The sequence below is a fragment of the Ipomoea nil genome, unplaced genomic scaffold, assembly GCF_001879475.1.
Source record: "Ipomoea nil cultivar Tokyo-kokei standard unplaced genomic scaffold, Asagao_1.1 scaffold1317, whole genome shotgun sequence".
Taxonomy (NCBI): Eukaryota; Viridiplantae; Streptophyta; class Magnoliopsida; order Solanales; family Convolvulaceae; genus Ipomoea; species Ipomoea nil.
Window position 1 is genome coordinate 372373 of NW_017617745.1, and position 16762 is coordinate 389134.

Sequence of the window (16762 nt, forward strand, 5' to 3'; positions counted from 1 at the left end):
TCTTGATCGACTTCGGGGCCGTGCCGATCTCGACCGGGAGCGTTATCTTTCCCTCGGGGTAAATAAGAGCCCCGGTAAAGCCAGACAGTGGTACACCGACCGGAGTCAGCTCCTTCCTGTCTAGTCCAAGCTTTTCAAACACGTCCAAATAAAGGACGTTCACACTGCTGCCAGTGTCGACCATAACCCTCTGGACATCCGTCCCTTTCACATCAATTGTGACCACGAGCGCCTCCATGCCGTGGTCACCGCTACTGGGTTGATCTTCCAGGGTGAAGGTTATGGGCTCCATCTTTTGCCTCTTCCCGGTCTCCCGGGAATCCACTATGGCGACCGGGCAATTACTCCGCGGTCGGGAAGCGTCTTCCAATCCACCGAAAATAACGTGGATGGTCGGCTTTCCTGCTGGTCGGCTGCTAGATGGAGGGTCAGGGTCCCGTCGGTCATGGCGAGGAAGTCGGTCAAGCTCTCGCCTTCAAGTTGCTTGGCCTTCTCCAGATACATATAAGGCTTCCTCACCACTTTGGAAGTAATAAACTTCCTCACGAACTTGATCGCCAAGGTGTCAAACCTGTCGATCGAACCCGGCTGCAAAGTTCGGAACCATTCCGCCGCCCGACCGGTAAGCGTGGAATAGAATGCCCTGCACATCACGGCATCTGACACACCCTTCAGCGTCATATTGCTATAGAAATCGTTGACGTGAGCCTCGGGGTCTGTCCGGCCATCATAACTCTTCTCTCCAGAGACCTTTAAATCGAGCGGGTAGGGCTGAGCCATCACCGCCGCTGTGAAAGGCGTCTGGTGTAAGGTCGGTTGTTCGACCGGGGTTGCTGCAGGGTGCGCGTTTCTGAATTGCGCAAACTCCGCCTGGAGGTTGTAGAGTAATCCTCGGGTCTCGTTGAGCTCAGCGGCTTGGGCTGTATCCCGAGCGCGTCGCCGTCGGTGAGATCTCGACCCGCTATACCCGGATAAAGCCTCCTGGCTGGCCTCCTGCATCTGTACGTCTTGCTGGCGGTTCGGGTCTTGGGGTCCCAAACGCTGACGCATCTCCGGTCGAAGACGATCAAAAGCTACCGCTCGGGCAGTTTCTTCGGGGTCCTCCGCTTGGACGGGAACCTCGGCCGCTTGCTGGGCCTGCCCTGGTGCCTCCATCGCATCAGCACCCCCCGACCCCAACCGCGAATGAGCCGAGCGTCGAGCCCGGGAAGCGGACCGACGCTGCGGCTCTACCTGTGCGGCCGGGTGAACTGGAGGGACGGCGGCTGGAGCCGTGTAAGCAGGCGTATATGGTGGATACCCAACCGGGGGAGTGTAGTACATCGGTTGGCCTAGCCAATATCCATACGGCGGAGGTGGGACCGGGTATGGATATTGGCCGGGATACATCACCGGCTGCTGCTGATATGGCTGACCGGGTGTTGGGTACCCCGGTTGAATGTAGTTCACCGGTTGTTGGGCAACCGGGTATGTGTTAGACGGATGCGGTGGTGAGAGATTGAGATTCAGTTCTACCGTCTGACCTTGCTGTTGGGTGGCATGGTGCCCAGATGAGCTCGCTGCATCCGCCTGGTCGTCGGCGAAGTTGTTTTGAGCCCACGGATACATGATTGATTGGAAAGAGAGCGGGTGCTCGTCAAGACGTTGCTTTCTCGCACGGATCCCCACAGACGGCGCCAAAATGATACTGCTAATTCTACGTGAGCAATATAAAATAAACCCGAGACCAATTAAAGTAAGTAAAAGACTTTATTGATCACGGTAAAGGCCCTAAGTACAATCTACTTGGTTGCTCTGAGTACCGACTGACTGCGGTTGGGATTCTCTAATAACAACCTATCGATCGTCCAAAAGTCCCCTACACTGTAGCTACTGTGGGTATTTATAGCCGCTGTGCCGGGGACAAGGATCCGGCCGTTCGGCATGTTCTCCACGTAGCCACCACGTGTCATCCTCGCGGGTACCCTGTCTGTCGTCGTAAAGAGCCGCCACGTGTCCTTTGTCAGCTCTCTCGCCAAAGGGATTCCGCTCGGTGGTCGACACTAACGCTCGGGCAATTCCCGGTCGCTTCCCGACCGGGTTCTTCATAAAAAGCCCGACCTGCTACCTGCAAAGACAAAAAGACAAAGACAAAGGCAAGTCGGTCGTGATGAAGCTTATGTCGGTCGGGGTATTCCCTACCAATATCCTACTGTTTGAATACGAAAGGAAACCGCCTAACGCCGTTAACACCGATCCGAACGAGATTTTTTTTTTTTTTTAAATGAAACGACGTCATTTTGCAACCGTGGTGCACACGGTTGCATAGCATAACAATTGTAAAATTTGCCCCAAAACTACCCAAAGAATCCCACCACTGGGGTTTGTATAATGGAGTACCATGGTCCTGCTGGGTGCGGTTGTTGTGCCCAACATACACTTACAATGACATATTTTGTTTTGTTTTTTTGTTTTGTTTTTTTTTTTTTTCTATTGTAATGGTCCCACAAAAAACTTGAATTTATAAGATTGCAAATTCTTCTCTCACTTCTTACCTCTTAAGCCATCTCCAACCCACTCAACACCAAAACAGATAATTTCTGAAAACTGAAAAACAGAAAACATATTTACTAACACAGTTTTTCATTTTGAAAACTGAAAATAATTTCTAGAAATTTCTGGAAAATTGGAACACTATTTTAATTATGTTACATCGTAATACAAGTTCAGTCTAGATATCGGATATTGAAATCTCACATATATTAGAATTCAAAGTAAAAGATATATATTCATATACATGTCATTCAAATGAATATATCCAAAAAGTATTTTAAATATTAGCTCAAAAAATATTAATATTATCTAAACTAAATTTTTGGTGAAAACTGAAAAATTAGAAAATAGAAAACAGAGAACAGTTTTCTGTTAGTAAACAAGTTTTCTAAAGCGAAAACAGAGAATGAAAACTAAAAAATTAGAAAACATAAAATAGAGAACCGTTTTTTATTAGTAAACGGACCCCAAATTTATCAACCAAATGTCACATCAAAATGAATATTCTCACACCAAATTTTATTCATCTCCAACCCATTTACACTAAAACACCAAATTTCTACACTAAAATAATTTGATTTCTCAATTATTAGTTCTAATTTAATTAGTTTAATATAATTTAGTTCAAATATAATTAGTTTAATATAATTTAGTTCAAATATAATTAGTTTAATATAAAATATAACGTGTGATGTAAATAATAATTTTTATTAACATTTTTTCATAATATTAATTATTCTAAAAATAGAATTTAGCAATATTTTTTAAAATTTAGTTTAGTCCACAATAATAGTATAGCATAAACCATCTAGTATATTTAATTATTGGAATTACTATACAATTTCCACAGAAGAACTAATTTCTTTCCCTCTTTATTATTCTTTTGACGAAATGAAACAAAAGTTAAAAAGATGGAATTTTCTATAATCTCTTGTACTACACTTTTTGACGTTTTGCAGTTTTTTTTTTTTTTTTTTTTTTTTTTTTTTTTTTTTTGAAGAATGCCTAAAAGGGATGGAAGAGTCTCAGTGTTGAAGACCTTTTAGATGCTTGACAAGTATACAACATTAACTAGTTTTCATTCTTGGTCGTACATGTGTTCTCTCCCCCCTACTTTGCTTCTAACACATTCCCTATGCATAAGTGTAGCTTCCTGCCCTCCAATACATAAGAGTTGGTGTAACTAAGTGGATTGACGTATGTTGTTAAGTGGTTGGGGGGGGGGGGGGGGGGGGTTGTTTGTTTGGGGATTGTTTGAGCCCTTCTAGTTGAGTTCCACCTACTTAGTTTATTTTGCTCCAGACTTCTTTCTTTCCTTAGTCCAATAGATTTTCATTATTCTTATTGAACCAACACTTCATCCAATCATTGTATCGTGCACCAGGGTTTTTATGTTAAGATTTTATGTGTATTATGTTAAGAATTTATGTGTATTTTATTAAGAGTTTATGGCCCTGTTTGGTAAATGGCTGTTAGCTGATAGCTATTAGTTGTTAGTTGATTGTGTTAATTAGATGGTATAACTAGTTGATAACATTAGCTGTTAGCGGATAGCTATTTGGTATAATTTCTTTTCTCAAAAGGCTAATTGAAAAAGTTGTTTGGACTAGCTTTTTGAGTTTTAGCATTTTGGAGTTGCAAAAAGCTAATTAACCAAACACTTATATTGATATTTTAACTAAATCAAACAATTAATAGTGGTCAAATAAGCTAAAATTGGCATATAGGCCAATTTTTTTACCAAACATGGCCTATGTGTATTATGTATTATGTTTGATTATGTGTATTATGTTGAGTTTTTGTACATTCTACTATACAATTCTATACATTTGAAACATGAGATCTTTTTTAGAAGTTAACGACAGAAACGGGAAACAGAATTTCTAAAAAAAAATAAAAAAATTAAAACGACGTCGTTTTGACCAGGACGCACAATACAATACATTGTGTGCCCTGGGCCCTGGTGCACAATATAATTTGCCCACATCATCAATAAAGATGGCCCGCTTGGGCCAAGACTTTTGCAATAAAATGGATCCAGGTCCCATGGCCCATCAAACATAATACTAAACAAGAAAATAATAGAAAGCGAAAGAAAATTAAATCGTGATTGAGTTTTTTTTAATCTTATCTTTTTTATTAAAATAAATTTTTGAAGTGCCTCTAATCAAGATAATAGTTTTTTTTTTTTTTTTAAAGAATCAAGATAATAGTTTAATACTAATAAGATATTAAGATAGTATCATACAAAAAAAAAAAAAAAAAAAAAAAAAAAAAAAAACTCATAGTAGCAAATTACTATTTTGAATTTTTTTTTAAAAGAAGTAGATTAATACGGACTATCGTATGCAACATTAGTTTAAATATCATCATCATAAGAAAAGGATTATGAGAATAGATACACTTATGAGAAATGAGAATAAATCTAGGTTATCTATCTACTATATATATATATATATATATATATATATATATATATATATATATATATATATATATATATATATATATATATATATATAATAAGAGCCCAAGATAGTTAGGCCTATAACGGGTAGAAAAAATGGCGGTCAAATTTTTTAATCAAATGAATGACTCAGATTGATCAGATTTTAATTTTTCCTTAAGATTTCATAATTTATCCTTAATGAATATGATTATCCGTTAACTTTTCCATTAAATATTATTTTTTCCGTTAATTTCTGTTAGTTCACCGTTTATTTACTCATTAATTTCAATAAGAAAGGTCTTAGATTCGAACCACATCCCAATCAAAGTTGGCATAATTAGTACTGATATATACCCAAAATTAGCCGCTTGGGCAGTAACTAACCAGGGGTGAAAGAGGAAGCTGCTGGGAGCCTCCCAATCACGATGCCAGACGCCCACGGGTCCCCCATACACTTTTTAGCAGCTAGCCTACCAGCCGGCACGTCTACAAGCGAGCCTTCGGGGGCGATGCCGACGGGCGACCCGCCACGCTGACCGGTGTGTCCTCGATCCTGTGCCTTACGAGGTTAAGGGTCGGCGACCAGGTCGCGCGGGCGGTGCGTCCCCAGCCGCACGACACCCCAGGACCCGGACGGGCGACCGAGCTTGCTAGGAAGAAGGCCACCACTTAGTGGCAGAAGCCCAGGAAGTCATCACTACGCAGTCGGGACAACTCCTGGCTGGGTACACGCCCTGAAACGCGTACCAGTAGATTTTCCGGACTCAATCTCTGCTCCGTTAGGTAGTTTCCGTAATTCACCTAGACAGGAAAGACAGTATATCGACGGCTGCATCAGCCCTTACGTCAGCCCTACTTACCCTTAACCTTGGCTAGACGTCAGCTTTACTTACCATGTATAGATTCTATATTTGTGTATAGATATCCACACGGGATCTCCATAAAGGGGGATGGACCCTCTCACTTTGAGCGGCATATTTTTAAAGGCAACACCATAAAGAAATAACACCCCGATTATTCTCTAAAATTATCTTTATTTTCTCGCTTTCTTTACACTCACAAATACAATTATCCGGTAGTGTTGGCCTGCCGGGCAGCCATCAACGCTGTGAAACCAACAAGTACTATATTTTACTCTTATTAAATTAAATAATAATTTAGTAGCTACAACAAAAAAAATACATATGCATTTCTTTAATTTAGAATTATGTGTCTACAATGTCTTTATTCAAAAAAAATTATTCATTATCAATAAAATTAAATAAGAGAAATAATTTCATTAGTTATATTGTCTTTATTTTTCTCCAATATAAAAATTCTTTACATTCAAATTTATCAATTGATTATATTCGCTACATTGTCCCTACAATGTCTTTATTAAAAAAAATTCATTATCAATAAATTAATTAAGAGAAATAATTTTATTAGTTATATTGACTTTATATTTCTCCAATATAAAAATACTTTACATTCAAATGAATTGATTATATTCACTACATTGTCTATTTTTTTTTTTTTGTGCACTATTTTTTAATTAAATATCAAAGTTATAAACTTATAATACAAAATAATGTTATATATTTATTTACCAAGTATTTTATTAATACCATGAAACTTTTTAAAAATATATAATTAATAAAGCCATTCATATTAACTACAGGATTTGTTGACAAAGAGAGTATTCAAATCACACAACAAATTGAAGTAAGATCTATCTTGCAATGTCCTTGTTTGATAATCAGCAGTTAGCGGTTAGCGTTAGCGGATTTGACTAGCGAATTATATCAATGGTTGGTAAAAAGATATTTGAAAAAATTAACTGTTTAGATTAACATGTAAAATGACCCAAGGGTATATATATATTTAATAATAATAATAATAATAATAATAATAATAATAATAATAATAATTGTTTTAAAAAAATAAAAAATATATAATTAAGCTAATCATATAAACTACTTGTGGAATTTATTGACAAAAAGAGTATTCAAATCACACAACAAATTGAAGTGGGAAACTACCTCACAATGTCCTTATTTGGCAATCCGCAGTTAACTCTTCAATATTAGTATATATTTAATATTTTATATCCTAATTTTTATTTGATCTCCCTTATGTCTCGTATTTGGTTTCAACCATACCAATACAATTATAATATTGACAATTATAATTAATCTTGACTATATTATCTTGCATTTGTAAACTTAGAATTACCTATTTAAATACGCAAATTCAACATTCAATTATCTATGCATGAACAATTTCAATATAATTTTGCCTAAATATACTTTAAAGTACTTATTTAAAAAAAAAATATTGGACATTATCCCAATCGCACAATGCGCGTAAAAAATTAGTTTTAAAATAATGGACAAACTATTATTCAAGCATAATGAAGAGAATTCCTAAGTTTAAGAAAACAAAAGAAATTGGGATCCTAAGTCTTTTGGTATCATCAAAATATAATTTACACTTGTTCCTAACACAGTACACAAACGAGAGATTTTCTCCTGTTCGTGTACTATGTGTGTGTGTATATATACACACACATACACATAGACATATTTACATACACAAAATTTGAAGAAAAAAATAAATACTTATATATGAACATATAAAATATGAAACTGAAAAAAAAAAAAAAAATCTTACATTAAGAATGATGGAGGTCGACAAATTAATCACTAGAGGGAGACTTGGGAATATATGTATTTATAAGGGTTTATAAGGGTATTTTTTTATTAATAAAAAATAGTTATTCCCGATGGGCTAGGAATAGCTAATACCAAGGGGGCTTTCAGAATTGCTATTCCATGGCTAAGGGAATAGATCATTATGTAGAATTATATATATTCCTTAATATAAAATTGAACCCATTATGGCCCGTTTGGTTTACGGAATAGGCCGGGAATGACATAGCATTCCCAGTAATAGACTTATTCCTTTGTTTGGTAACCATGTCTATTACCAGGCTTAATATTCCTAGTAATAGCCTATTACCTCTAATAAGGTAATAGCTATTACCAGGGCCCCCTGGTATTAACTTATTCTTGAGTCCTTAGGAATAGATTTTTTTTTTTTTCAATTTTAACCTTTATCATTTTCTGCGTTCTCTCCCCCATCTACAATTCCTTATCTTTGCAATTCTTTCTATCATCTACATCAACATCAAATTAAAGCTTCAAACAAAGGTAATTTTCTGAATTTTATTTTTTACAAATTAATTATTACTGATATTTAATACTGAATATTCATAGTAAGTAATCCATGTTCGTGGGCAAATTAAATTAGCACTGCATCAAGAAATTTGTAACAATCAATTCATACAACATCATTTTTCAAATTATTATTATACAGTAAATTGATCAACAATAATAAAGAATACTCATAATCCCATGCGTTTCATTACTCGTGGACAGAAGACGGTGATAACAATATTGTTTTGCATGAAAGCATACAACAAAATATACAATTATCAGAAACATCCCTCAGGAATGTTTCAGGGAACAAAAAACTCTGTGAACCACTTTTTTTTTTTTTAAATGCCAGAAAGCTAACCCGAAATCCTCGTTAACAAAGATCACATCAAGTGCGTAATTTTCTTGTCCTTGAACAGAAGCTTCTTCCAACAATGAACTCTCTTTAATGCCTTTCTCTTTTCTTGTTAAAATTCTTAAATTCCAAAGAGATAGATAAATTAATTCTCAGGCTTTTAGAGATAATTATGTGAAATGGCGTGAGAGAGATAGATAAATTAATCACTTGCAATTCCTTGTCAGCTTGAACTAATCACATCTCCTTGTATAGTGAAGATATGACTCTTAATTATGTGACAAGTTGTTGTAGAAAGACTCCTTGAATCAAGGATAATCTCTTATCTTGAACAAAACTCCTGATGCTTTCAAATTCAGTTGTTCTTTCACTTATTAGTAATATTTGTGTATATATATGTTAATTTTTATACAATATTGTTAATCACTTGTAATTCCTTGTCTGCTTGAACTACTAATAATAATAATAACAATAACAATAACAATAACAATAACAATAACAATAACAATAACAATAATAATAATAATAATAATAATAATAATAATAATAATAATAATAATAATAATAATAATAATACATTTTTTGTATAGGGGTATTTATGTCTTTTACACTCATATTCCATTTCTATTCCTTAAACCAATCAAACACTGAAATAACATTCCTAAACTCTATTCCTTCAACGGACTAAACAAAAGAATACAATTCTTATTCTATTCCTTGCCTATTCTATTCCTTATGGAATACTAATCCTATTCCTTTAAAATTCATTCCATGAACCAAACATGTTGTTAGTGAAATAGATATATGAACCAAACATAACGTTAGCATGTCCTCTGAGTGTCGTTGGTGCCCACAACACACTCCAACTTCTATTCCTTTTCTTTTTTTTTTTTTTTTTTTATTTTAATTCAAAAAACACTAAATTTTAACACAAACATTTTTTTCTCTCTTTCACATTTCTCTCTGCCACAAAAAAAAAAAAAAAAAAAAAAAAAAAAAAAAAAAAACAACAACAACAAAAACTCAACTTTTTATACCAATGGGGATGCTTTAATAGTAAGTTTTGCATTCTAATTAATGATGGGTTATCTCCTATCCGTCCAATGACACCAAGTTACTCCCTCAAGTGGGAGGTTGTGAGATCAAACCTTAGTAGAGACGTGACTCTTTTGTGATTCATTTGGTTGAAAAAGTAGTTATGAAACAGATAATGCATTATAATAGAGTTAATAGTATTCAAAACATTACATTTTATTATTATTATTATTAGGTATAAATCATAAGTTAATACCTAGATTGATGATATTGCTCTATGCCCATAACTTCCTCATCAAATTACTTATGACCATGTGTATCTCTGAAATTGTATGATAACTTTCTCATCAACTTACTTACGAAGTTACGATCATGTGTATCTCTTAAATGGTAGGTCTTTCAAGTTAATGTGGTATTTTTTAAAATATGCTTTTAAATATGACATTTAATTTGTTCAATAAAGTAGACTATATTTAATTTGTGTTTGAATTTTTAAATTAATATAAATGTCATTATTATATTATATTTTGAGAATAAATTAAAATTTTAAAGATGTAAAGAAAACAATATTGAATTACAAATATAATGATATGACAACATGATCTATTTAAAAAAAAATGGAGATTATAAAAGGACTTTAACACTAATTCAAGTGAAAAAAAATTGATGAATTAATAGTTTAGGCCATCTTTTAAATGGTCTATTAATAAAATGACCACTAAAGGATCAGAGTCAAGAGAGAGTGAGAGAGAGAGAGTAAAATCAATATATTCAATCTTCTACATATTGCAACTAATATTTGTTTAGGAAAAGCATAGTTTAAATTCAAAAACAAATTTCATAGTTCTAAGCACTATAATTAATTCTCATTTTTTGAACATCCTTTTACATTATAAACAACAAGAACAATTACAAGACCATACATGCATTTTCATTAAAAATAATATAAAATTTGTTTTCCACAGTTATTTTATATAATCAATAGCCAAAATATATTATATAATATTTCAATGCTTTTTAGTGATAAAATGACATTTTTCATCTTGAATTATACACAAATAAAAATTTTCCTCATCATCAAATGCATCACCACTTTTCATCCCCTAATTGTCTGCAAAGTAGCTTTTGTCATCCATCAATTGTGTTGCCGCTTTGCACACAATTAAAGAGAAAAAAATGCTAATTTTCAATAACTTATAGACGAAAAATGTAACTTTTTCTTTTTAAATTATTACACATTATATAAATGTTGTAATTCATGTTCATATAATTAATAAACACATTAAAATCCCAGCATTACACAGGTGAAACACTAGTTCCCTCTCAAACTAAATGGTCAACTTTAATAAATTTGTTTGAGGATTAGAAGTGATTTATATTATCTCTCTGTTGAGACAAGTTTTGAATTTGGCAATCAATATAACATGAAATCAAAAAAGCTAGCGACTTCATATCAATCACCCAATCCCATTATGAGTAGAATGACTAGAACAACTAAATTGACCGAAACATATAAGTTTTGCTAGGATAGCAATTGAAATTAAGATCACCACCAAAACCACGTTTGGTGTTATATCCAGGATAATCACTAAGCTTAAAATCTTCAGCTTTGACCAAATGAAGTCCCTGCTGGTATGCCAACCCAGCTATGTCCCATTCTCTGTGGAACCCATTAGACTTGTGTGTGATATGGATTTCACCATCCACACCAATCATCCTCACTGCATTTTCAAGAAATGGCCTCATAAGGGCTTGGTGTAAACTGCAAAAAGAACAGTACAATAAGTTACTATGTATAGAGTAACAGAGAAAAAATGAGTAGAATATATATAATAAGAACTGATCTGACAGCAGCTGAGATGAGCGAGATTTAGTCTTGAAAAAGCCAGCATATGGAAAGTTGAAAATTATACGATCGAATTTCAAGCCTTTTAGCAATGGATGGTTCGCCATGTCTGTAGCATCAACTCCGTGAATCACCTTACATCCCTTTCTTCTCATCATAGCAATGTTGGAAACAGCATTCGTATAATTTTCAGCCAAAAAAGCTGTAAAATTAAAAGAAAAATAAAGCTCAAAAGGCTAGGTTTTCAGGTTAATTGGTTGAAATGAATGCATATGAGAATCTTAGTTACCATGAGAGTCCAGAGAAGTGGCAACCATGTTAGAAGCGTCTCCGAAGGCAGTGGCAAGAGCAGCAGAAAAGGAGAAGTCTCCTTCTCCAACTAGGAGTATCGTTTGGGAACTACTGTACTGTTTTATCCACTTCTCATCTTCACCTAAAACCACACCACCAACCTTATTAACCATCTCTTCTCCTTGCTCTTCATCATCTTCTAATTCCTTGCTCTTATTCACCATCTCATCTTTTTCTTCTTCTTCTATTTCCTCACCCTCATTTACCATTTCATCTGCTTTCTGCTCTTCTCTTCCTTTTTCTTCATTCTGCTTCTCATCATCTTCTTCTAATTGCTCATCCTCATTTACCATCTTTTCATCTGCTTTCTGCTCTTCTCCTTTTTCTTCTTCATTCTGTTTCTCATCATCATCTTCTTCTTCTTCTTCTACTTCTACTTCTAATTTTTCACCATCATTCACCCTCTCATCTGCTTTCTGCTCTTCTCCTCCTTTTTCTTTATTATCTTCTTCTTCTTCTAGTGGCTCACCCTTATTCACCATTAATATCTCATCATCATCTGTCGGCTGCTCCTCTTTTTCTTCATTATTCAGCTTCTCATCTGCTGCTTGCTGCTCTTCTCCTTTTTCTTCATTCTCATGCTTCTTTTCTTCTAATTGCTCACCCTTAGCTGCTTCCTCTTCTTCTTCATTCTTCTTGAACCCGCTAACACAACAGAAGAAAATACTAACAAGTTTTTCTTTTATCATTTCTATTCTCATCATCAATATTGCTTTGCTTAATTGCTCTTAAGTCTTAATGATCGTCTATGCCATTATAGGGAACTGCTAATAATATAGGGGATTCAACTTTAGGAAGAATAAACAGAATATATGCATGCAATTCTCACTTACCATAGTTAATTTTTACAGCTTCCTTTTGCCTTTTACAATTCCCAGAACTGCATCTTTTCACTTTAATCCATGTAACCAATAAATGGAAAACAGAAAACCAAAACCAAAAAACTATGGAGTAGAAAATACAAAAGGAAAAATGAAAAATGACACTTTTGTCCTGAGTTATTCATTTATCCACATTTATCTCCTTAATTATTTTAAAAGTTATAGTTTTCTCCCTTTGATGTTAAATGAACATTTTTATCTTTAAAATAATTATGTTGGATTTGAACCAAGCCAAAGACTATAGCAACTGAACTGAAATAGTAGGGATGATTCTTGTTACTATTCAGAACTAGAAAAAATAAAATAAAATAATTGTTGAATTTAGGTTATTTTTAAAATAGAAAATAAAAATAAATAAATTTTGAACCGGTGGTTCAAACAGAATCTGAAATCAAAATAAATGCATACCAGAACCGAACCGATTTATAAACACCGTTTGTAAATGATAAATTTGTTTGGTTCCGGTTCACATTTATTCTAATTCTAGTTTCAGTTTGAATTGCCCGTTCAAAATTTATTTATTTATTTATTGTACATTCTACTTTCTATTTTAAAAATAACCTAAATTTGACAATTACGTTATTATTTTTTTATTTTTTATTTTGTTTTTGAATTGTAATAAGAATCGTCCCTGTTGTTTCAGTTTGGTTCGCTTCAAATCGAACAGTAATCATCCCTAAATATAATGTCCAGCGAGATAGCGGCCCATCTATCACGACCTGCTCATTGAGTGAATAATGTGAACCTGCGGCAACATTTTCTGATGATTCATCCTCCAAGTAAGGAACGACAAACTTCTTCATATCGCTTTTAGAAATCCCCAGGTGATTTCCAGACACGTTGACAAACTTCACCCTCCCAGCATCATCCAACGTTTTCAAACCAATCCAGTCCTCGACATAAAGCTGTGTCTGTGAAAGCAGGAAACCATAAACAAATCTGGTTGCATTTCGGGTCATAGAATTTATTTTGGCAATTTAGCACATATCTTCATTTTTTGCAGATTCAAGGGTCATTTGGTATAGCCAGCAGAGCTCAACTTTAAAGACTTTTATAGAATTTAAAAGTTTGGAGTATTTAATTAAAATTTTTAAGGTTCTCCTCTACTAGGGTTTCTCCTAGGGTTCCCTACGGTATTCTTGTGCTTTCTACGGCAATCTTGGCCGGTTTTACTGCTGCGGTATCGGACTGCTGTGACGAGGAAGGCGACTGCGTCTGGCTCCGGTGTGTCGATGGCGTCCTCATCGAGTCACGGGATGGTGGAGGAAGTTACGAAGAGTTGGGTAGATATGGTGGTGTTGGACGAGGAGGAGGCGGGGTTTGCACCGGTGTTGGATGACGAGGAGACCACGACGGCGGCCGGAAAGCAAGTCTGGTCCCTAGTAGGCCGCTTCTTGACGCGGAAACTAATCAAGGTAGAATTCATGCGCGAGGTCCTGGCATCCGTATGTCAACCGGTGCAGGGTGTTCAGGTAACGGAAATTCAACCGCATTTGTTTCTCTTCGTCTTTTTTCATAAAACAGACATGGAGCGTGTGCTGGAAGACGGTCCTTGGGCCTATGATAACGCAACCCTAGTATGTCGGAAAGTTGTTGATGGTGTGCTGTCGGAGGATGTGGTATTGGATACGGTGGATATGTGGGTGCAGGTGCATGGACTACTAGTGGGCCATACATCTGACAAAATTCTTGAACAGGTTGGTAATTACCTTGGTACTATTATTAAGGGTGATGACCGTTTTACGAATGTCCCGTGGCGGGTATTCTATCGCATTCGTGTGGCTAATCCTGTAGAAAAGCCTATTAAAAGAAGTAGGAATTTGTTAAGCGAGATAAGTCAACATGCTGGGTATCGTTTAAATATGAGCGTCTCCATAATTTCTGTTTTTATTGTGGGCTGCTCGAGCATCTTTCCAAGTTTTGTATACATGCCCGGAATGCTACTATCCCGGTTGTGGAGTATCCGTTCTTGGCGGAGTTGAGGGCGGGTTCACGCCAAGGCCCGAGAGCGGTGGGGGTCCTCGGGGAGGGTTGGCTCGTGCCGGCGGAGGGTAGCGTGGTGGATGGCGGGGTTGGACGGAGTGGTGGTACTAGTAATCTGCCGCATGAGGTACGGGGTGCACCAGAAGTGCACCGTGAAGCTGAAACAGCTGTGGAGGCGGTGGCCAAACGCCGCCGTGAGGAAGGGAGTGGTGATGTTACAATGATTGATCTGTCAAAAAACTTGCATATGGCGGGTACTGGTTCCCAGGCCCGCCCATCATCATGAGTACCCTAAGCTGGAACTGTCGTGGCTTGGGTAATCCACGAACAGTTCGTGAAATTGTGGACATGGTGTCCCGTAAGAAACCTGATTTTGTATTTTTAATGGAAACCAAGGTTGGTGGGGATCATGCTGAACGACTCCGGGTCAAACTTGGTTTTGATGGTCTCTTTTATGTTGACAATACTGGACTGAGTGGCGGATTAGCTTTATTATGGAAAACGAATAATACGACAAGATTATTAAGTTTCTCGAAGAATCATGTAGATGTGGAGGTAAATATCCCTGGTTTTGATAAATGGAGAATGACAGGTTATTATGGCTTTCCTGAGCCGACAAGGCAGAGTGACTCTTGGGATCTCATCAAATCTTTATCTCACATATCTGACCTCCCCTGGGTTGTCATTGGAGATTTTAATGATATCTTTTTTCAACATGAGAAGCGGGGAGGGAACCCACACCCAGATACACGGCTGCGTGGTTTTGGGGACACGGATGATGATTGTGATTATTCCAATTACCAATTATGGGTTGTCCATATACATGGGAAAAAGGACAGGGAACGACAAAATGGATTGAGGAAAGGTTAGATAAGGTGTTGGTTACTCAGGGGTGGCATGACATAGTAAGAGAAGCTAGTGTTTTGAACATTTTAACCCGAAATTCGGATCACTCTGCTCTTTTCCTTGGGATTCTGAATCTTCGGGAAAGGAGGGGTGGTGGGAAGAGAGGGTTCCGCTTTGAGATGGCCTGGCTTCATGATGAGGGATGCAGGGATGTGGTGGAGAAAACGTGGGACCAGGAGAGGCATAGGGGGTTGCAGGATTGTATTGAATTATGTGGAAGTAGTTTAAAACGATGGGGAGGTGGTCGTTTCCATAAATTTGGTGAGCATGCTATGAATCTCCGGAAAGAGCAATTGCGATTACGGGGATGCATAGATAAGGCATCTCTTGCTGAATTCTAACGCCTGGAGGAGTGTCTGTCTCGTGTTGAGGCACAGGAGGACACATACCGGAGGCAGAGGGCCAAGCAACACTGACTCAAGGACGCAGATGCAAACACCAAGTTCTTCCACAGGTATGCTTCTCACCGTAAAAAGAAGAATACTCTTTCTAAAATTATGAATAATGAAGGGGATTGGGTGGAAGGGGAGGCCATGAGAACTGTTATTCTGGATTATTGTCATAATATTTTTAGCTTTGGCCATTCTGGGAATGATGGGGATTTTTTTGGGAATGTTTTGCCCCGAGTGACACAGACGCAGAATGATCCATTACTGCGCCCGTTTGAGACTGAAGAAGTGAAATCAACGTTATTTGCCATGTTCCCGGATAAAGCACCAGGTCTGGATGGAATGAATCCGGGTTTTTATCAGTATTTTTGGGATGTGATGGGAGGAGATGTGTCGAATTTTATTGTGAATTGCCTTAATACTCGTTCCTTCCCGGATAAGTTGAATGATACAGATATTGTGTTAATCCCCAAGAAAAAAAACCCTGAGTTGGTCTCTGATCTTAGGCATATAGCATTAAGTAATGTGATTTACAAAATTATGGCCAAGATGATTACAGCCAGGATGAAGCCATTGATGGAAAACATTATATCTGATACGCAGAGCGCTTTTATACCTGACAGATTGATCACTGATAATATTTTAATTGCTGCGGAAGTTGGCCATTTTTTGAATAGAAAACAGTGTGGTATGACTGGGTGGGGAGCTCTAAAATTGGATATGGCAAAGGCTTATGACCAGATGCAGTGGTCCTTTCTGCATAATATGTTATTATCTCTGGGGTTTTATAATAGGTGGGTGGATCTCATTATGTTGTGTGTTACTACTATATCATATA

General features: G+C 36.6%; 3 protein-coding genes across 4 annotated transcripts; 1 reads left to right on the plus strand and 2 right to left on the minus strand.

Moving 5' to 3' along the window:
- Window positions 1–10998: 10998 nt before the first annotated feature.
- Window positions 10999–12088, minus strand: LOC109185325 (uncharacterized protein At4g26485-like). 2 transcript variants are annotated; one of them, XM_019335298.1, is made up of 3 exons: window positions 11704–12088; window positions 11418–11616; window positions 10999–11330 (listed from the first exon to the last, which is right to left on the minus strand). In XM_019335298.1, the coding sequence occupies exons 1-3, from the start codon at window positions 12056–12058 to the stop codon at window positions 11063–11065; spliced, it is 822 nt and encodes a 273-aa protein (XP_019190843.1). In that variant the 5' UTR covers window positions 12059–12088; the 3' UTR covers window positions 10999–11062. The 2 variants fall into 2 exon arrangements, with proteins under 2 accessions (XP_019190843.1, XP_019190844.1); XM_019335299.1 differs by having other exon boundaries at window positions 11301–11330; window positions 11482–11616.
- A 50-nt stretch (window positions 12089–12138) lies between these two features.
- LOC109185206 (ribosomal biogenesis protein LAS1L-like) lies at window positions 12139–13605 on the minus strand. The gene is made up of 4 exons (XM_019335188.1): window positions 13392–13605; window positions 12595–12658; window positions 12245–12410; window positions 12139–12144 (listed from the first exon to the last, which is right to left on the minus strand). Exons 1-4 carry the CDS (start codon window positions 13603–13605, stop codon window positions 12139–12141), a joined length of 450 nt encoding a protein of 149 aa, XP_019190733.1.
- A 1830-nt stretch (window positions 13606–15435) lies between these two features.
- LOC109185207 lies at window positions 15436–15876 on the plus strand. The gene has a single exon (XM_019335189.1). It carries the CDS (start codon window positions 15436–15438, stop codon window positions 15874–15876), a length of 441 nt encoding a protein of 146 aa, XP_019190734.1.
- Window positions 15877–16762: the final 886 nt, after the last annotated feature.

What these genes read in the sequence shown, in the direction of transcription:
- LOC109185325 (XM_019335298.1), bottom strand. Translation starts at nt 12,058, where the DNA reads ATGGTAAATGAGGATGAGCAATTAGAAGAAGATGATGAGAAGCAGAAT. An exon ending in CACTTCTCTGGACTCTCATG is followed by an intron (nt 11,617 to 11,703) that starts GTAACTAAGATT and finishes TTAATTTTACAG; the next exon opens with CTTTTTTGGCTGAAAATTAT. An exon ending in TCTCGCTCATCTCAGCTGCT is followed by an intron (nt 11,331 to 11,417) that starts GTCAGATCAGTT and finishes TTCTTTTTGCAG; the next exon opens with TTTACACCAAGCCCTTATGA.
- LOC109185206 (XM_019335188.1), bottom strand. Translation starts at nt 13,605, where the DNA reads ATGACCCGAAATGCAACCAGATTTGTTTATGGTTTCCTGCTTTCACAG. An exon ending in ATCAGAAAATGTTGCCGCAG is followed by an intron (nt 12,659 to 13,391) that starts GTTCACATTATT and finishes CATGGATTAAAG; the next exon opens with TGAAAAGATGCAGTTCTGGG. An exon ending in GTAAAAATTAACTATGGTAA is followed by an intron (nt 12,411 to 12,594) that starts GTGAGAATTGCA and finishes CTGTTGTGTTAG; the next exon opens with CGGGTTCAAGAAGAATGAAG.
- LOC109185207 (XM_019335189.1), top strand. Translation starts at nt 15,436, where the DNA reads ATGGGTTGTCCATATACATGGGAAAAAGGACAGGGAACGACAAAATGG.